Here is a 20186-nt window from a genome sequence, read left to right on the forward strand (position 1 = left end):
TTCATCAAATTTACTAAGAAATTAGACAGAAACAGGACCAAAAGATGTCTGTATTTATTTCTGTTCTCATGTCAATTCAACTTTTTATGAAAATATTGCTTAAAATGAAAATATTCCTTTTTAATTTTTCTTTCTGGGGAATGAAGGAACAAGAAGGATTGCTGCATGTCTACAATGTCTAAATATACCCGTCTGCCTTTAAATGTACCGTATATGCGGCAGTGACAGTACGTGAAAAAACTCAACACTAGAATTAGAATAAAAATTCTAATTCAGTGTTATAGTATTATTATAAACCTACTATTATAAAGTCCTCAGAACTTTGCATCATGTTGGTTAATCTAGGATTAAGTGCCTGCTTGAGTTATTTCTATTGACTAATGTACAAATTCCACAAAGTCATGTTGTCTATAATGTAAATGTGTGTATATATAGGCCTGGCAATGCATTGTCTGAATGGTTCAACATTCACTCGTTCGTAGTTCATTTATTCACTTTATAGTTCTTTATCACAAGCAAATATCAAATAAAACATGTTTTCTTTTTCACAGAACACGCCTTTTCTTTCAATCCACATTCTCTCACTGAACAATATACTGATGTGTTTTATTATCCTTTTACAGCACATTAAAAGTGGTCAATTCTAAATATTGTCACTGTTACTTTTAGCAACGATAGCCATCTACAATCTGAACTGACCACTGCATCTATTGTACCCTCTCTTCAGCGTTTTGTCTCGCCGTCTTGCACAACCTCCTCAGCTACTACCTGTACCTCGTTGGCCCTTCCTTCCTCCTCTTCCACTTCTTCTGCTGTTCTCTCATCCAATGTCCCCTGCAAGGCCTCCTTCAGGGTCAGGCTAACTGCTCCAGAGTCCCTCACCACCCCCTGCTCCACTGACATCTCTGCGTGGTGCCTCCGCAAATGCTTGACCACCTGGAACTTCTGTTTGGCTCTGTAGGAGCAGTGGCGACAGCGGAAAGGTTGCTGCTTGGTGTGCGAGAGGTAGTGATGTCTGAGACCCGCCGGCCACCGGAAGGCCTTGTGGCACAGGCCGCACGCGTATGGCCGATCGTCACTGTGTTGCCGCTGGTGGGTCTTCAGTATAAAACTAGTCTTGAAGGCTTTGCCGCATTTCTCGCAGACGTAAGGGCGCAGGTCGCAGTGCTGTGTGTCCCGGTGGGCACGGAGAGCATCCGCCCTGTTAGTGCGGTAGTCACACTCATCACAGGCGTATGGCTTGTCCCCTGCGGAGGACAAATAAATGTGTTTTTTCCCCCAGCTGTATAACATTCTCAACACTAAATCTGTAAACTACGCTCACAAAACCAAATTCAGACGAGTGCTCCAAAAACGTGCAGACAGGTGAAAATCATGCAACAAAAATGCGTAAGCAAAGATAGTATGTGTTACAAATCTTGGGCAGTTTGGCTGAGCATTAAAAGTTGCTAAATTCCAAATTCAGAGCATATCTATGATGGAGGGATTGCCTCCACATGGCTCTCAACATGGTGACAGCTGAGCTAGCAGCTAACGGTGCTAACACGCTGCTACGCTTCCGCGACAGCGCTGTGGGTCGGGACGGCATTATCAGCGGTAACAACGGTATGAGCGCAGTGCAGAGCGGCAACGATTAGCTAGCCAGTGGGGCACGCTCACATGCACTAACATGCACAAAAAGCATGCGTGGCTGGCCTGGCTACGCAAACAAAGCACAGAGAAGCTCAGATTACAACACACACAGAGAGAGTGACTTCATTCTCTGCTCAGGTAGACATTGCTCCTCGATATCTGCATAGACAATAGTTGTTTGCTGCTATATTAATGCTCTGAATTTTGAATTTAGCACCTTTAATGATAATTTACAGAAATATCCCGCCTCACATTAATAACATGATAACAGTTTTTGCAAAGAGAGACACATGCAAAAAATAATAATAATATAATAATTTGTTCAAAATCATTTTTCTAGTAGTTCCCTTATCTTAAAAAGTGATGATTATAATCATCCAGCTTTATGTCTTGCTGATACCTGTGTGCTTGGTCATGTGGTACTTCAGCTGAGTCGCCCACTTGCATTTGTAGCCGCACTCTGGACAAAGGTACTTCTTCTCTTCCTGGTGAACCCTCATGTGAAGCTATGGTAGAATTTATTATAAAACATAGAAAAATAAAAGAACATGTATCATTTTCATGAATTGTGACCAAGATAATGTACTGACATTCCTGTAAAGAAATAAATGCCCTAGTTGTATCATGTTTCATACAAAAAAAAGCACTTTTAATGACCTTTTATCTTACAAACAACATGCTAGAAACTTACCTTCAACCTAGACGGGTCGGTGCAGGTGTAGCTGCACTGCTCACAGCTGTAAGGCTTCTCTCCGGTGTGTATACGGATGTGCCACGTGATCTTCTGCTTGTTCCGGGTTGAATACTCGCAGTCTGTGCATTTGTACAGCCGCTTGCCTCCGTGTGAACGGAGGTGCTGCTCCAACACCAGCTGATGCCGACAAGCAAACTGACACGAGCTGCACTTGAGGGGCTTGTCCTCCGGAGATCCCTCCTCGTGTTCGTTCAGGAGGTGCTGAGCTAACAGCTGCCTTGTTTTGGTAGCGAACGGGCACAGCTGACACGTATGTGCCAGGTGGGTTCTCTGATGGATCTCGAGGCTCTCCTTTGTCTTAAAAGACTCCTGGCAGGTGTTGCACTTTACCTGCGGGTGCTTGCTCTCTTGGTGGGCCTTCAGAGTGGCCTCGCTGCCACATGTGTAGTCGCACTGCTTGCACGAGAAACAGACCTGGAGCTGGTGCGCACGTTTACAGTGGTTTCTCAGCGCAACTTCTGAACTAAACTGGGCATCGCAGTGAGTGCAAGTGTGGCGCAACTCCCCCGTGTGGCACCTGAGATTGTGCCGTCTCACATCGTCGAGCGTGTAGCCACTGAAGTCGCAGAGTGAGCAGAAGTGCGTCGGCTGTTTGTCGTGGATGCGCATTTTGTGCTGACGCAGTTTGGTGACGGCCCCGAAGGTCTTGTCGCACACGTCGCAGCTGTGGCGACCGATTCCTGTGTGGAGAGATTCGTGCTCTTCCAGGCGATAGCGCCTCGTGGTGCTAAAAGGACAATATCGACAATGGTGAGGTCGCGCACCTTTGTGTTTGAGCACGACGTGTTGCGCCATGCATCGTTCTTGTTTACAGGTGAACGTGCAGTGCTGGCAATGCAAAGGTTTAGCAACACCAACCTTTTCTTTGTTATGGACACACAGGATATGACGGGTCAAAGAAATTTGAGATTTGGCTATAAATGAACACACGTTGCATTGAACTTCACCTGGCTTCAAGCAGCCTCTCTTTTCATGACAGTCTAATGCCCTTTTCTGATTGCACTTAAATGCACAGCTTGGACAAGAGAAGACCTGATGTTTCTCAGGAACTTTCCCAGTTCTGTCATTGGACTCTTCCACCAAGTCCTCTTTATCTTTGACTGACTCGCTACCACGCTCATCCTCCACTTCTGGAACAATCCGATTCCATCTTTTCCTTTTTCTGCAGGTTGAGAGGTGCCGTTCAACCGTTGCAAGCCTAACCGATGAAAAACTGCATAGCTCGCATTTGAATTGCCCATCATTATTAGCGTAAAGGGACTTCTGCAGTGGAACATTTCTTTGCTTGTTGCTAGAAAACGATTGCTTCTTTGCAAGTTTAACTTTCAAAAGCTTCTTTGTCTTCATTTTGTTTGGATCCAGTTGTTTGGATCCTCCCTGGCCTGCAGCAGAGTCGTCTTCTGCTATATTTGAAATGCCTACAAATGCCCTTGTTTTTCGTGGAAGCGCTGGGCACTTCTTTGCAAGGTGGCTGTCGAGGCCTCGCCTCTGTTTGAACTGCGCACCACAGGCCTGGCACTTGTGTCCCTTTATCCTACCGTTACACAATGCCTGGCAGTGGTACTTCAAAGCCGTCTCCTTACTGGTTACATAAGAGCACTTGTCGCAGCGGTAGACGTCTTTAGTCGGCACCACGAGCATCTGCACCCGTCCGTCCAAAACCATGGCTTCTGCTTGGTCCTTGTCGTGCTTCTTCATAGCTTTCAGACGGATCTCAGATTCTAACGGCTGATTTTGTTCAGATGGAAAAGTGGAATTGATTGTTCCACCGTCATACTCCACCTCAGGTGTTGGACACTCTCCAGGTTCATCTGGTTGACTTGTATTATTCAGAGGCTCATAGTTGTCATCTAAGTCACTTTGTTCACATTCTGCATCTGCCACAGCTACGTCGTCTTCCTCTGATGAAGATGCAGAGAAGTCTCCCTTCTTTTGTGATATGTCAGAGCCGTTACAATTTAAAGTGGTTGAGCTTGGAGTTTGATTTGCATTGCAATTTTCCTCCTGATTTTGCAAAGAGTGGGTCTGATAGTCAGCGGTCGATAGTGTTGTTAAAACAAGAGTACAGTACTCCTCAGGACTGTTCACAGATGGAGGACTGTCTGAAATACCTTCATTAACAACCTCTTGAGAAACAACATCAAAAACATCCACAGAAGCCACAGTTTGTGAACCGGCTACGGATCCTTTGCCGGCACTGTGATCTGCTGAGCCGGGAAGATCAGATTGTTCTCCTTGAGAAGGTGGAAGTCCTTCAGAAGTGGACTGTTCAGACTGCTCATGAACTGATGAAGACTTATTGTAAAAATCCTGCAAGAACTCGGTTGAGTTCCTCTCCTTCTCCTTCAAGGCGTAGTTCTCCAGCCATGCTTTGTCCCCAGGTACGTAGCCATGAGCTTTCCTTTTGTGCAGGAAGAGGCTGATGCTGCTGAAGGAGGAATAGAAGCAGAGGGCACACCGGAACTCTTTCAGCTTGGTATGTTTGCAGTTTTCATGGTTTTGAAGGGCTTGTCTGTAGCAGGTAGTGTATGTGCAGTATTTGCACTTATAGACGGATGGCGGTTTCTCCTCACCGGAGTGTTTGGCCAACATGTGATTGCGAAGCTCATATTTACGCTTGCAGGCATAAGCACAGATCTCACACATGAGTGATTTGGCCTGATGTCGTAGTTTGTGGCTACTGAGCTGGTCCATGCGGTGACAGCGGTAGGGGCACTGGTCACACTTATACCTGGGACAGGAGACAGGAAGTTTAGTCTTAACAACAATAGAACACTGAACCCTCTTCCCTACGTCATATACAGAGTAGGGCAGTCAATCGATTGAAATATTTAATTGCGATTAATCACATGAACATCCATGATTAATCCCAAATTAATCACACATTTTGTATCTGTTCAAAATGTACCTTCAAGGGAGATTTGTCAAGTATTTAATGCTCTTATCAACATGGGAGTGGCAAATATGCTGCTTTATGCAAATGGATGTATATATTTATTATTGGAAATCAATTAACAACACAAAACAATGACAAATATTGTCCAGAAACCCTCACAGGCACTGTATTTAGCATAAAAAATATGCTCAAACCTTGGGTGCAACTGATGTATTCTTTACTTTTTGGTTTCTAAGTAGACATGTCGTTTTGTCACTGGAAATAGCATGTGGTAATTATTTAGATTTAGATTGAAAGAAAGATTGTATCAAAGACCTTTTTTAAGTGTGCAGGAGTTATGTCTCTGTTCTGTATTAGGGCTGTCAAAGTTAACGTTTTAACGCCACTAATTTCTCACATTAACGCATTAAGGCAACTGATCTTTCGGAGGTTTTGTCGGGCTCAGTTTTAAAGCTAGAGTGAAGATTCTGGCAACACGTGAAACTAGAAAACCTCAAGATATGTGAATGAAAATGGGTTCTATGGGTACCCACGAGACTCCCCTTTACAGACATGCCCACTTTATGATAATCACATGCAGTTTGGGGCAAGTCATAGTCAAGTCAGCACACTTACACACTGACAGCTGTTTTTGCCTGTTGGGCTGCAGTTTGCCATGTTATCATTTGAGCATATTTTCAATGCTAAATGCAGTACCTGTGAGGATTTCTGGACAATATTTGTCATTGTTTTGTGTTCTTAATTGATTTCCAATAATAAATACATAAGTTTACACATACATACCTAAGTTTGTTCATAAGAGTATTAAATACTTGACAAATCTCCCTTTAAGGTACATTTTGTATAAATAAAAAATGTGTGATTATTCGCGATCAACTATGGACAATCATGCGATTAATTGAGATTAAATATTTTATTCGATTGACAGCCCTACTGAAAACACATCATCATTTTTTGATAATTCTGTGTGTACCCAGCAGTATACTGCTGTATATACTATACCAAGATGAAAACATAACCAACGGTTGTGTGAGAAACTCCTGAAGTATCTACCTGAGGTCTCCAGCATGTTTCCTCATATGGACGTTCAGATAGTGTTTCCACTTAGTGACGTATCCACATTCAGCGCACATAAAGTTCTTGTCGTCTGAGTGGGTGAGCATATGTTTGGAGAGGTAGGACTCATCTCGGCACCTGAAGTCACACTGGCTACACTTGTGGGGCTTCTCACCTATCACACGGAAAAAGATCAAATCAGGAGACGTCGTGCCAAACAACAAATATGTAAAGTGAGACTCAGATGAGAAAACCATTAGGACATTAAACATTGATTCCCTCCTCACCGCTGTGCATCAGCATGTGTCGCTTCAAGCCCCGTTTATGCGAGGTCACGTAGCTGCACTGAGGGCAGCGATGGATCTTCTCGTTGGCGTGCAAATGTCCGACATGCTGCTCGAACTCCACGGGGTTAAATGTGACGAAGGAGCAAAAGTCACAGTAAAGCTCGTCGTTTCCTGGGTGACCGTGCCGCTGGTGCTGCAGGAAGACGGTCTTATTGGAACAAGAGAAGTCACACTGTGAGCAGTGGTAGGCCAGGTGTGTCCGATAATGAGCCTCCATGTCCGCCTCACTTCGGAAGACGGCACCGCAGGCGTGATGACGACACCCTACCGCCGTGACCCCGTGCTCCTCGGCAGCGTGTCTGAGAAGTTCTTTGCGTGAAGAACTCTGGAAAGAGCAGCCCTCTTGGAAGCAGGCCACCGGCTTGCTGTCCGACAAGATGTTGTGCGTCTTCATGTGGGCCTTAAGCGACCTGCTCTGGCGAAAGCTTTGACCACAGGTGGGGCAGGGATAGCTGTGATTCGTCGCGCCATCTTCTGCCTCGTCGGCGTGCACGCTGGCAAGGTGGCGGCGGACCGCGTTCCGCTCCACGGCAGAATATTCGCACAAGTGGCAACGGTGAACCTTTTCACCCGCCTCACGGAGTCTATGTATGCGTAGCTTGCTCTTGCTGGTGAAGTGACGCTTGCAGGTGGGACACTGGAGGCTGGGGTCAGGGAAATGTAGATGCAGGTGCTCCTGCAGGTGGGAGCGCATCTTGAAGCAGCGCCGACACTTGGGGCAGGTGTGGGTGCGATAGGTGTGCTCTGATCCCTCTGCAAGGTACTCTGAAGCACAAGAACATATGAAATCCATTTTGAACATAGTGACAAAGTTTGTGATACAAGTAAGTATATTTCCCATTGACATAATACACATATAATAATAATACATACATACTAATAATAAAATAATAATACAACATACAGTACTTTGTCTTTGTTACACTATTTTCTCCTCTGGTGTTTCTTGGTACTGTCAGACTCTTTAAAAGTTCGAGAGTTTGTCACACCACAGAAAAATATGTTATTAATAGTGCTTTCAAAGTTAACGTGATAATAACACGCTAACGCAAATTTGTTTTAACGACACTTATTTCTTCAACGCATTAACTAGAAAACCTAAGGAATCCATTGGTACCAACCATGTCATACTTGCTTTTCGCAAAGGAGGCTATAATGCTCCAAACTTACGCTAAATTGGCCATTTCCAAAATGGATGTGTTAGATATGAAACCTTGAAGGTACATTTTGAACAAATAAAAAATGTGTGATTAATTGCGATTAAATATTTGAATCGATTGACAGCCCTAGTTATTACCACCCAGCCAAATTTGAATGATTAAAAAATTGCCAAGTATATAAAATTTGGTCTAAAAATCGTGAAAAAATAAGCAGTATTCTCTGCTCTGAAACGCTGGAACCGTGTCCACCGAAGGCACTGAAACTACACCCAATCGCAGGTGAGAGTTGATTACATCAAGCCCCCAGGAAGAGCGCTAAGCTTTGAAGCAAATTTTCCTAGTTTCAAATGTGGTATTACAACTTCCGTGTCCGTCATGCGATACCATTGGGCCCAAAAATACTATTTCCCATAGACTTACATTGGGAAAGAGGTAAATCAACTTCCCAGTACGAACACTTGAATTGCCCTGATATCAATTCAATTATTTCTATATAGGGTCAAATCATAACAACATTTATCTCAAGAGGTTTTTTGAATGGGTTTTTAGTTAGATGCCTGAAATACAGTCTGTGGTTAACACAAGATTAAGAGATTTTACCCAACCAAGCAGATTGGTGTGTGTACCTTTGGATGGCAGGGTTGCAGCATCCACTACTGAAGGTTTGTCTCTTTCCACTGCCTGTCTCGCTCTTTCGATATTGTGCCTTTGCCTCTCGGGCTGTTCCTCATTCCCGTCTTCTGGTACCGATGATGCATAAGCTGGGTTGGATATCAGTCTTGTTTTCGGCCTGCCGGACACCTGAGGCTGGTGGCTTCCATTAGTGCATACAGCTGTGGCTGCAGTCTCGTTCCCTAAGAACAGATGTGCCAAAATGTTAATGTAAAATCTACTTCTCAGCGACAGAGCAGCAGAGCTGTGGCCAACTGAATCCTACCTTTACAAAACCAAACACAGGTTTAATGGAAAGACAAGATTTCTGCATTTGTGTCACATAACACCGACTCATTGCAGCGTCTGTTTACCTTGAGCACAAGGTGGCACGTGGTTGTGCTCCAAGAGGTGGTCACTCAGGTCTTTGACATTTTGAGTGACAAACTGACACTGAAAGCAGCCGAAGGGCTTGTGGACCCGCAAGTGTCTCTCCATTTCCTCCTGTGTGAGGAATGACACTTTGCAGGACTGGAGGGTGCAAGGAATAAGAGTGAGACCATGTGTGGACGTCACGTGGGCTTGATATTCCTGACGGTCTGTGCTGCTGAACTGGCAGCCTTGCTCAGAGCAAGGGAACGGGCCTTCAGGATCGTGTCCACTGTGGAGGGTTTTGAAGTGGCGTTTCAGGACACTTGGCTTTGAAAAAACCTCACTGCATTGAGAACACTTGTAGTTCCCCAACTGTTTTTTACTGGATGGAGTGATCTGCCTTTCTGAACAGGGGAGCGAGGTAAACAAGCCACTGTCTGGGACACTCTGCCCACGTCTTTCACATCCACGAGGTTCCACCGTCTCCATTGTGTCTGAAAGAACAGCACAGTATTTATTTACGGTTTGACAGATTTAAAAAATGGCATGACAATCAGCCATGTTTGTATCAATTTACTATCACTCTGAGTGCACATGTACATATAATACTGTACATTATCCAGTACATGCTATTATTCACATAAGTGTTAGCCGTTAGTGGGTTGTTAGATATATTACCAATTTCAACCAAATCCTTATTTATTCAGCGCCACAATAAAGTAAAAACACCACAGTTTTTTCTGTGAGGATTGTAAATGCATGAATAATGATTCATATTTGATCAGTGCTGCCTAGTTTGTCAGTTTGATCGGAGTTTGCGAGTGATTGACAGCTGCCTCCGTTGAATGAACAGCCAATAGGAACACTCTCTCTATGAAATGACCTGTGATTGGCCAAAGTCTCCCGTCACGGGCTAGATATTTTAAAGCCTGAAAACAGAGCCATGAGGAGGTGCAGAAGTCTAGTTATCTCTCAGAACACTTGAATCACAATATGATGAAAGGTTATTATGGCATTTTTGCCCAATGATGCCAAAAACATTCTGCCTACCGACACTTTAAATTGGGATTCATGAGGATACATTGTGGGGTTGGGTATGTGAGGGGTGGTTTCCACAAACCACACTGATGACAGTTTTCATTGGGACTATTTCTTCAGTAGAAAGTAGTTCCAATGAAAACAATAGACATTGTGTTCTGTGGATAGTCCAGAGTAACAGTGGTTGTTTGTGGAAGGAGATGTTGCTGTTGAATTTCCTAAATGTCCTTTACATAAAAATTAAAATAAATGCTGCACCATAAACTAAACTCCATTCACCTCCATAGTACAAGATCATGTCTATTATAGATAACAGACATATAGATAGATAGATGGAGAGATAGATAGTAACTTTATTGATCCATAGGGAAATTCAAGTTTCCAGCATCACAGTTCCATAGTGCAAAACATGTTGGTAAAAAGGCAGTAAAAATGTTAGTAGTGCAAAGTACAAAAAATATACCAGATATAAAAATACAAGGAGATGAAGAAAACTGTTAAAACTGAATATAGTGCAGGGTAACAGCTGTGATACACGACTATTAAAAAAGTGAATATAGTGCAGAAGAGACTGTTAGAAATGAATATAGTGCAGGGTAACTCCAGTAGCTTATTCTATGAAAGTGCACTGTGTGCATTATTATCTGTCCTATATCCTATATCTAAGATATCTCAAATTCAAATCTAAATGGCTAGTAGATACCCCTTAGAAGAAGTGAGGATATTTTAATTTTATTTAATTTATTTATTTTTTGGTAGTTTGGGGAAAGCGAGCCTTTAAATTAATTAGATTTTTTTGCATTGGATTTATGGATCAGAAACACTGAAATTCCTGGCCATGCATAAAAAAAGACATATCTTTGCACTGTTGATGCTCTTGAGGCAACTACAGTATCTACAATAACTTGTATGCTTAGTACAATAAACTGTGTTTTCATTATGAGGCCTCCTATCTGTTGCCTTGTGTTAAGATCAGTTTGATGCTCTCAATACAAACTGAATATCAACCTACCGCCTGTCTTTCCTCCATCCATTCTATCTGAACAACACAACATCAACCATCATCAGTTCAACAGCATCCAGCTGGTAACATCCATCTCTACTGAGTGTTAGTTAAAGGCTGTCTTTAATAATACTGATACAGCTAGTAGCCGGAGTTTCACTTACTTTAATGATATTATAACCTGGTATCAACACGGTAACAACGTCTCTGTTAACGTTAGCTGAGCTGTAGCGTTATAGCTTCTGGTGATCACTGCCCCAGTCTCTACTGCTCCTGCTAGTTACAGTCCGTACAGTCTACAGTAAAATGCACAAACTATATTACCCTCCAACATATTTATCTAAGTTATTTGTCATCTGCTTGCGATCAGAATTGTGTTAAGATAACACGAACCGGGACTAGGAACGAATGTTTTGAGCGCAAGCGAACAGTCGGAATGTTATTTGGCAAACACAGGAAGTGTAGTAGAGGTCGCTGCCACTAGTGATGGGAATTCAGGCTCTTTTTAGTGAACCAGATCATTTGGCTCAGCTCACCAAGAAGATCCGGCTCTTTCGGCTCCCAAACGGCTCTTCATTTTACCACTTCTGCCTTTTATAATTCAGCCACATTTAGCGCTGTTTTGATTTTTGATTAGTATGTGTGCTCATATATCACTTAAATTATTCAATGTAATTATACTAAACCTTATAATTTCCAGAACATTATAATTTTACATGCTGCTTCGTTTCCGACTGTCCCTCATCTTGTCTGCTATTCACGCACCACACTCCTTTCTCTCTTTCTCGCCTCCTCTCCCTCCTGCTCTGTATCTGTAGACTAGTGATGGCGAGCTGAAGCTTCATGAAGCATTGAAGCTTTCCAGCAAATTGGTCTGGGAAAGGGTCCATTTCTCGAGGCTTCATGTGCACACGAAACCAGCTGGTGGCCAAAGAGTGTACAACAGGCAGATATGATCTTGACCATGTGATCTGTGATATACTGTATTTTGTGCCAGAAAAGGCTGCTGGGAATGACTATAAACAATGAAAAAAATATATAAAAGAGCCGGCTGTTTGAACCGGCTCGTTCGTGACCCACACATCACTAGTCGCTGCCACTCTACTGCACTACATCCACACACTGTACGCATGGGGACTTTAGCTGGCTGAACAGTTGCTATTAACAAAGAAACGGTTCACTGGAAACGACAGCCTCCTAGACAGAAGTATGGAGACAAAGAAGGCTAGTTAACGTGAGCTATTTAGCTTTAACATGACCGGATTTATCAGAAACTAGCACCAGCTCTTACTAGATTTAAACATCCCCAGCTTGATCAGCAGATCTTCAGCTACTGACAGATATCATACATGTCAGTACAACAGTCTGGACTGTCACACAGATCAAATGAGTGTGTCTGCAGGTCTGTGCTCCTACAAAGTGTTATAACAGCCATATAGTGTGCCTCCACTGATATCAGCAGCATGCCCCTGTCAGACCTCCTGGACGGCCTGAAGGACAACCCCTACTTTGGGGCTGGCTTTGGACTGGTTGGGATTGGGACAGCGATGGCAGTGGCCAGGAAAGGTGCCCAGGTGGGAATGATCTTCTTCCGCAGGAACTACATGATCACTCTGGAGGTCCCCAGCAGGGATAAGAGCTACCACTGGCTGCTGAGCTGGATCACCAAGCACGCCAAGCACACCCAGCACCTGAGCGTGGAGACCTCCTACCTGGCACATGAGAGTGGAAAGGTTCACACGCAGTTTGACTTCCACCCAAGTCCTGGGAACCACATCATCTGGTCAGAAGAGTTCTATACTTCTTTAAATCTACTTCAGCATGGTACCAATACACTTAACAAACTGATAACCCCTTTTTTTAAAGCTGTACATCAGTTTGAAGATGAGCAGATTTATTAATCTGCTTGACAAATACCATTCTGTCTGTCAACAGTCCATCCTCTGACTCTGTCATCTGTTATCTGTTGTGGTCTGCAGGTACGGGAGGAAGTGGATCAGGGTGGAGAGGACCAGAGAGAAGCAGATGGTGGATCTGCACACTGGAACCCCGTGGGAGTCTGTAACCTTCACCGCTTTGGGCAGAGACAGACAAATTTTCTTTAATATCTTACAAGAAGGTAAAGGTTTACTCAGTTCTGCAGTATGTACCAGACACGCACACATCTCACAGAGGCTTGCCGTATGAGAGCTGCACTACACTTGACTTGCGTTGCATCTCTTTACCATTTAGAGGCTGTTTAATGCAGTTGTCAATCATGTTTTTACAGCAAGAGAGCTGGCCCTGAAGCAGGAAGAGGGACGGACGGTGATGTACACAGCCATGGGTGCCGAGTGGAGGCCCTTTGGGTTTCCACGGCGACGCAGACCCCTCAGCTCTGTGGTCCTGGAAGGTGGCGTGGCCAAAAGGATCGTAGATGATGTGAAGGACTTCATCGGAAACCCCAAGTGGTACACAGACAGAGGTACTGTACAACACCCTGGTGTCAGCCAAGGGCTCAAACTCATTCATTCAGTGCATATGGAAGTCGTGTTTGGGTGTTTTACTTTAATATGATCTAGTTATATAATTTATGGTTTCATATTATGACAGTTATTGTTGCGAGGTGTCTAAAATTTGAGAGTTGTGCAAAGTGCAGTTTCCTACATGCACTATTCAAGTCAAGTCTGTTTGATTTGTATAGCCCAATAACACAAGTTAATATTATTCTATAGGACTACTAGCCCTAAATTATTATTATACATTGAAATTGAGACCTACCCACCAGCAAAATTATAAGAGAATAACAAGCTAACTAATTGAAAGTTAGGGCAAAAAGATGGGTTTTGAGTTTGGATATAAAGGCCTCCACAGATTCAGACTGTCTGATGTCCATAGAGAGGTTATTCCAGAGGAAAGGGGCTCGATAAGAAAAGGCCTTTTGGCCCTGCCGACTTCTTTTTCACTCTGGGGACAGACAGGAGCCCTGTATTCTGAGACTAGAGAGTCCTGATTGGAGCATACCATTTAAGTAGATCGGACAAGTAGGAAGGAGCGTGCCCATTTACAGTTTTATATAATTATTGTATTTTTCTGTCATTACCTTTTTAACCTAACCTTTTGAACCTTTTCTTGTTTTTTACTGCTTTGCATCACTAAGTCAAATTCCTGTTTACATTGTACATTTGGCGAATAAAGCCGTTCTGACATTTACGATTTGTAGTTAAACACTAAAACGCAAAACAAAGAGCATGTTCCTAATAGATTTTTTTTCTTAAATTACGTGTTTTGAAAAAAGTATAGAATTTTCTATGTTGATATTTTTTTTGTCTATGCAGGCATCCCGTACAGAAGAGGATATCTGCTGTATGGCCCCCCGGGGTGTGGAAAAAGCAGCTTTATGTGAGTGTGCTTTGGATTCAAATTCTTACCTTTTCCTGTTTAGGGTCTGTGTGGTTGAAAGAAGTACTCGGGTGCAACTTCACCTACATCTTTGTGGCTCATTATATTCCAGCACGGCATTGGCCGGCGAGCTGGGCTACAGCATCTGTCTGATGAGTCTGAGTGACCGAAGCCTTTCAGATGACCGTCTGAACCACCTCATGAGCGTGGCGCCGCAGCAAAGCATCATACTGTTGGAGGATGTGGATGCAGCCTTTGTCAGCCGAGACCTGCTTCCCACAGAGAGTAAGTAGCAGAGAAACAAGTGGTAACATAAAGAAGAGGTTGGACTATACCAATATGAGTAGAAATGACACTTTTTCTCCTGTATTTACATTACCTCATGAGCTGTTTTCATTTATGTATCATCTTAATTTTTGGGGGTGTAGAAGTAACTACTGAGGTAACTTGTAAACAGACTCTTCGTGTTTCATTCTCGTTTGAGGGTGACTTTCTAATCCCTTCTGTGTTTGCTTCCCAGGCCCGCTGGCCTACCAGGGAATGGGGAGACTGACCTTTAGTGGCCTGCTTAATGCTCTGGATGGAGTGGCTTCATCTGAGGCCAGAATAGTTTTTATGACCACCAACTTCATTGACAGGTACTGTTGGAAACACAGTTCTTATGATATGTGTTGTCCAAGCCAATATGTCAATGTTGTGTTTTCAAATTTTTATGCTGACCCCTAGTGGCTAAAAATATCAAGTAATGCAGCTTTCAAATATTTAAACTAATTTAAAGTATAATGAACTATAATTAAAACTATAATAATTACCCAGTTGCATTAACACCTTTTAAAATGGACAGTACAACCTACGTTATGTCTACCTAAATGTGTTCTTTGACTTTTCACTGCTGAGTTTTACATTCATTTAGTGGTATTTTCAGTGACATTCACTGCCAGTCTTGCTTGTAATGTCTGCACACAGGTTAGACCCAGCACTGATCCGACCCGGCCGTGTCGATTTCAAGCAGTACATCGGGAATTGCACGCACCCGCAGCTTGCACAGATGTTCTGGCGGTTCTACCCAGGCGAGTCTGCCTCTGAAGGAGAGCGCTTTGCGGAGAGTGCGTTTGCCGCCCACCCTGAGATCAGCGCTGCCCAGGTGCAAGGACACTTTCTGCTGCACAAAATGGACCCTGCAGGATCTATAGACAATGTTGCCCAAATTAAATAATGGCAGGACGGCAAGGTGTTTGGAGACTGATTGCTGAATAAAGAGAAACTTGAGAAACATTCTTTTTACATTTCCAGTTGAAGTTATGGTATTGATAACATAGATGTGCATTGAGTCCATGGACTTTATATGCAATATATAGATTGATACCAAATAAATACATTTCTGTTCAGTCCATTCCATCATTTTAAAGGCCCATACTCCCCATCTCAGTCTAGTATGGAGTGCCCTTGAGCGAGGGACTGAAGCCGCAGCTGCTTCAGTGAAGCTGCTCAATGGACAGCAGTAAAGTTTCACTCATTCTGAAAAAATGCTTTGAAAACACAGAACACAAGGCATGTGTTGATGTTAATCTCTTCTCATCTTCAACCTGCAACCAGTAAACCATGTCCACATCTTTGTACACGTGCCTGGTTTAAAGGCACAGTCCGTAATTCACATGTTAACAAAAGTGCCACCCAACACAGGACAAGGTCCTGCTCGGTCCCAAATTGATTGGTAGTTCTTTATTTCATGTGTGACAAATCTAAATCTAAGGTTTTCCTGTTTTCTGATGCTGTTCATGGTTTGTGCGATCAGTGAACACAAATAAGACAACTGCTTATTTTTCACCATTGCTAATTTAAGCAATGGTGAAAAATTAGCAGTTATAGTCAAATACAACTGCAACATGGTTAAAATATATATGTATGTGTGTGTATGTATGTATATATATATATATATATATATATATATATATATATGAATGGATGGTTAGATGAGCAGAAAACAGAAAACTGACAATAAAACAAGGCGCAGGCTCAGTGAAAGCAATCGCAGGCAGGAAGAGAATTATTACTAAAAAGTAGGGCTGTCAATCAGTTAAAATAGTTAATCGGGATTAATCGCAAATTAGTCGCACATTTTTATCCGTTCAAAATGTACCTTAAAGGGAGATTTGTCACTTATTTAATACTCTTATCAACATGGGAGAAGGCAAATATGCTGCTTTATGCAAATGTATGTGTATATATACTGGAAAAACAAAGTTTGGAAACTTGTGTTTGGTGGATTATTTCTCTGTTGTTACAATGCTAATGGTCATTGTATTTTACATCGTTGGAAAGCCTGTTTATTTACCTTCGCAATGATGTCCAACTTGTAAGGATCATGCATTTGTGGGATGAGCAGCACAGATGATTATGTGGGGAGCGCCCAAGAAAAATTTGCCAACATGCTCTGCCAATGGTAAACAGTGTATTCTCATAAGACTACCAGGAAGCCTGCAATGACTGCCCTTCACCGTCAGACCCATGTGCGCTGGTGTCGACAACACAGACAATGTAACCTGAACATGTGGGGGAATATCATGTTCAGTGATGAGTCCAGGTTCTGTCTGCCAAAGTTGGATGGCAGGGTCAAAGTATGGAGACGACGTGGAGAACGCTATGCTGATTGTTGCACCGATCGAGTAACAGCTTTTGGTGGTCGGCATCTCCCTCACTGGCAAAACAAGGCTCGTCATCATTGAAGGCCATCTCAATGCAGTGAGATATTGGGATGAGATTCTGCAGCCAGTGGCGATCCTATATCTCCACAATCTGGGACCTAACTTCATCCTCCAAGATGACAACGCTCGCCCCCACAGAGCCAGGGTTATCACAGACTACCTCCACAATGTGGGAGTAGAGAGAATGGAACGGCCTGCCAAGAGTCCAGACCTCAACCCAATTCAACACTTGTGGGATCAGCTTGGGCGTGCTGTACGTGTTAGAATGACCAACACAACCACGCTGGCTGACTTCCAACCAATCCTGGTTGAGGAATGGAACGCCATCCCACAGCAACGTGTGACCAGGTTGGTGACCAGCATGAGGAGGAGGTGCCAGGCTGTTGTGGCTGCGTATGGATCTTCCACCCGCTACTGAGGCTCCTGACATATTGTATTAAATGAAGCTTATGCGTAAATTCAGACAGGAAGACTAGGGGTGCAAGCTCATTCATCCTCATTCATTCTGGTTCTCTCTCTCTCATGGGCTATTAATATGTCAGCTGATTATGGGCGTCTCTCTTTTCAGTGACCAATCAGAGCTTGCCATATCTCCCTCAACCAATAACATGCTGCTGTCAAAAGTTTAAAAACCATACTCCTCTATGAGTTTTCAGTGTCAGCATTCAGCACTAACGGACGCGACCCTCCACCACCCCATCACCTCCAGATTCATCACATCAGAGTAATCCTGCTCCACTTCATTCATCAGATCTGCATCAGTCTTCACCACCACCACCACCACCAGTGTCTAGACCCGGGGGGAATATTTCTACATCCTACTACAGCTTCACTTCCCCTTTATTATTTCACATCGGGTCTAAATCGCCAAAGACTGTTACTATTCATAATTTGTGCACTTTGTAATAAATCATCATTCAATTCATACGAGTCTTTCCTGATTGAAATGAAGCTTATGCGTAAATTCAGACAGGAAGATGTGAGAGAAAATACCATGTCCCTTTGTGTAGAATTTGTGTACTCAGATAAATCTGAATACCCTGGGAAAGCACAGACTTTACTAGTTTAGATACATTACTTATCATCCTCGCCTCTGCACTCTGCTAAAACTAGCTAATCACAAGTAACTCTTTTTAACAATAGACAATGCTTTCACTCAGAAGCAGGGTGGAAGGTGTGGGCTACAAGGGGGGGAAGGCTAAACCAAGATTATAAAGAATGATGTAGTGAGGTAGCTCTTGGTCTTTGTACACTGACTTGTCTGCTGTATGAACCCAAATGCATTTGCTTAATAAATGGTATTTGCTTCTTAACTGAATGACCAGAGACTGTTTATTAGATAATTTCTCTAACATTTTGGGGGCTCGTCCGGGATCCTAAATACCCCTGTTTCTCCTCACCAACAGAGACTCATCTGATACCGTGCACGGGGGAGTCTGGGACTCCTGACTGAAAGACCTCCGCCCCGGTGAAGTAAATTCAACAGTTTGGAATATTGAGAGGCCGGTGAGTGTTGGTGGAGACACACAGGGTGACAGGATCTCGACTCAATACGGGCATAAGAGAAGAATCCAAAATAATTCCTCCTAGACAACTGAATCAGGTTGGTCAATTTCAGTTCTGAAACAATACTGTGAAGTCCTGGGGACTTATAATAACTGTTCTGGGGACAGTTTAACTTAACCAGGGGTTAAGTAAAATAGATCTGTGTGAAGTCCTGGGGGCTTGTGATAACTGTTCTGGGAACAGTATAATTTTAACCAGGGGTTAAAAAGAAAACAGATCTTTGTGAAGTCCTGGGGGCTTATAATAACTGTTCTGGGGACAGTTCAATTTAACCAGGGGTTAAAATGGGAAAGAGTGGAAGCAAGATCCCCGCAAAGGGACCTGCTTCTCAGATGGAAAATGTTTATGGGTCCAGGGTCCTAAAACATTTGAAGCAATGGAATCAATGGGGATTCCCTGTTAATGGAAGTCTTAAGAAACAAGACTTAAGTGATCTTAAAGAAAAAATTGAAGTGAAGTCGGGTGCTAAAGAAAGTAAATTAAAGAAATATGGGATTGAGGAATGGAAAGTGTGGAATAGAGAGATGTTAAAAAGAGAGGATGTGATGAGGGATAGAGAAAGCAGAGGTTAAAAGAAAAAAGGAGGAAGGTACTGGACCAATTCACTCCCCTGAGTCTATTTGTTTTTCAGATAAACGCGGCGATGATGAATTAGTGACCCTCCTAGGACGAAGGCCACCCCCTCATGCACCTCCTGCTGGCTCTGGTGACAACTACCGACCGAAGTCACCTCCACCGCCCTACGGAGACCTTGCTGGGACCAACCGAGATGGAAATGAGACCCAGGGAGCTGCGGCACCGGCCTTCTTAAGCCCCAGCCATACCCGATCGGGGCAAGCTTATGGACCGGCAGCCGAAGCCTTGGACGTCCACACCCAGGTCCACTACCCTCAGCTTTCCCCTCCCAGGAAACCAACTAACCCTTTTGCCACTGAACTGATCAACAGCCCTACTGTATTGAACCTGAAGGAAGCCGTCCTCACTCCCGAAGTGGTGCACAAGCCAGTGTGCCTCCCTCCACCTGAACCTGTCCCTTCTAACATGACCTGCCAGGTCATGCCCATGATTGAAGTGAAAACCATCTATATCACATGGGACAACTGCAGGTTCGTTGTAGTAAAAGAACATGCGGTGCATGCTGAAAGGACATTGAAAGACAGAGAAGAGGACAAGGCCAGGAGGGATGAGGAGAACAAAAAGAAGAAAAACATCAGAGAACCCTTGATGTATCAGGGGGATGGTGGCAGAGGACGTGGCAGAGGCCGGGGAAGGGGAAGAGGCCGAGGTGGATATTACAACGACAGAGACATTTGCTATGTCTGTGGAAAAACAGGACATTGGGCAAGAAATTGCCCAGACCGAAAAGGCCGGAAAGACGGAGACTAGTGAACTTAAAAACTCAACTAGCCTCGACACCAACCTTAGGACTGCCTGACCCAACAAAACCATTTATTCAAACTGTGTGTGCTAAAGATGGTTATATGTCATCTGTACTGCTACAGGATTTCGGGGGTAAAAGGAGACCTGTCGCGTATTTCTCCTCTAAATTAGACCCAGTGACCCGCGGAATGCCAGTGTCTCCAATCCGTAGTAGCAGCAGCTGTGGCGTTACAGACATCGCGACC

General features: G+C 43.6%; 2 protein-coding genes and 1 long non-coding RNA gene across 4 annotated transcripts; 2 read left to right on the forward strand and 1 right to left on the reverse strand.

Moving 5' to 3' along the window:
* Positions 1-47: 47 nt before the first annotated feature.
* On the reverse strand, positions 48-11360 carry znf142 (zinc finger protein 142). Of its 2 annotated transcripts, none has more exons than XM_037790822.1 (8): positions 11074-11360; positions 8871-9362; positions 8472-8699; positions 6626-7450; positions 6336-6513; positions 2324-5117; positions 2033-2138; positions 48-1247 (listed from the first exon to the last, which is right to left on the reverse strand). In XM_037790822.1, the coding sequence occupies exons 2-8, from the start codon at positions 9355-9357 to the stop codon at positions 724-726; spliced, it is 5142 nt and encodes a 1713-aa protein (XP_037646750.1). In that variant the 5' UTR covers positions 9358-9362; positions 11074-11360; the 3' UTR covers positions 48-723. The 2 variants fall into 2 exon arrangements, with proteins under 2 accessions (XP_037646750.1, XP_037646749.1); XM_037790821.1 differs by having other exon boundaries at positions 10919-11360.
* Positions 11361-11986: 626 nt separating this feature from the next.
* LOC119500859 (mitochondrial chaperone BCS1) lies at positions 11987-15678 on the forward strand. The gene is made up of 7 exons (XM_037790840.1): positions 11987-12692; positions 12889-13028; positions 13179-13373; positions 14227-14290; positions 14403-14575; positions 14811-14928; positions 15257-15678. The coding sequence occupies exons 1-7, from the start codon at positions 12373-12375 to the stop codon at positions 15504-15506; spliced, it is 1260 nt and encodes a 419-aa protein (XP_037646768.1). The 5' UTR covers positions 11987-12372; the 3' UTR covers positions 15507-15678.
* Positions 15679-18104: 2426 nt separating this feature from the next.
* On the forward strand, positions 18105-19130 carry LOC119500873. Its single transcript, XR_005209700.1, has 2 exons — positions 18105-18293; positions 18402-19130. It is a non-coding gene; the product is annotated as an uncharacterized LOC119500873 (long non-coding RNA).
* The last annotated feature ends 1056 nt before the right edge of the window (positions 19131-20186 follow it).

Source organism: Sebastes umbrosus, chromosome 13 (genome assembly GCF_015220745.1).
Source record: "Sebastes umbrosus isolate fSebUmb1 chromosome 13, fSebUmb1.pri, whole genome shotgun sequence".
Taxonomy (NCBI): Eukaryota; Metazoa; Chordata; class Actinopteri; order Perciformes; family Sebastidae; genus Sebastes; species Sebastes umbrosus.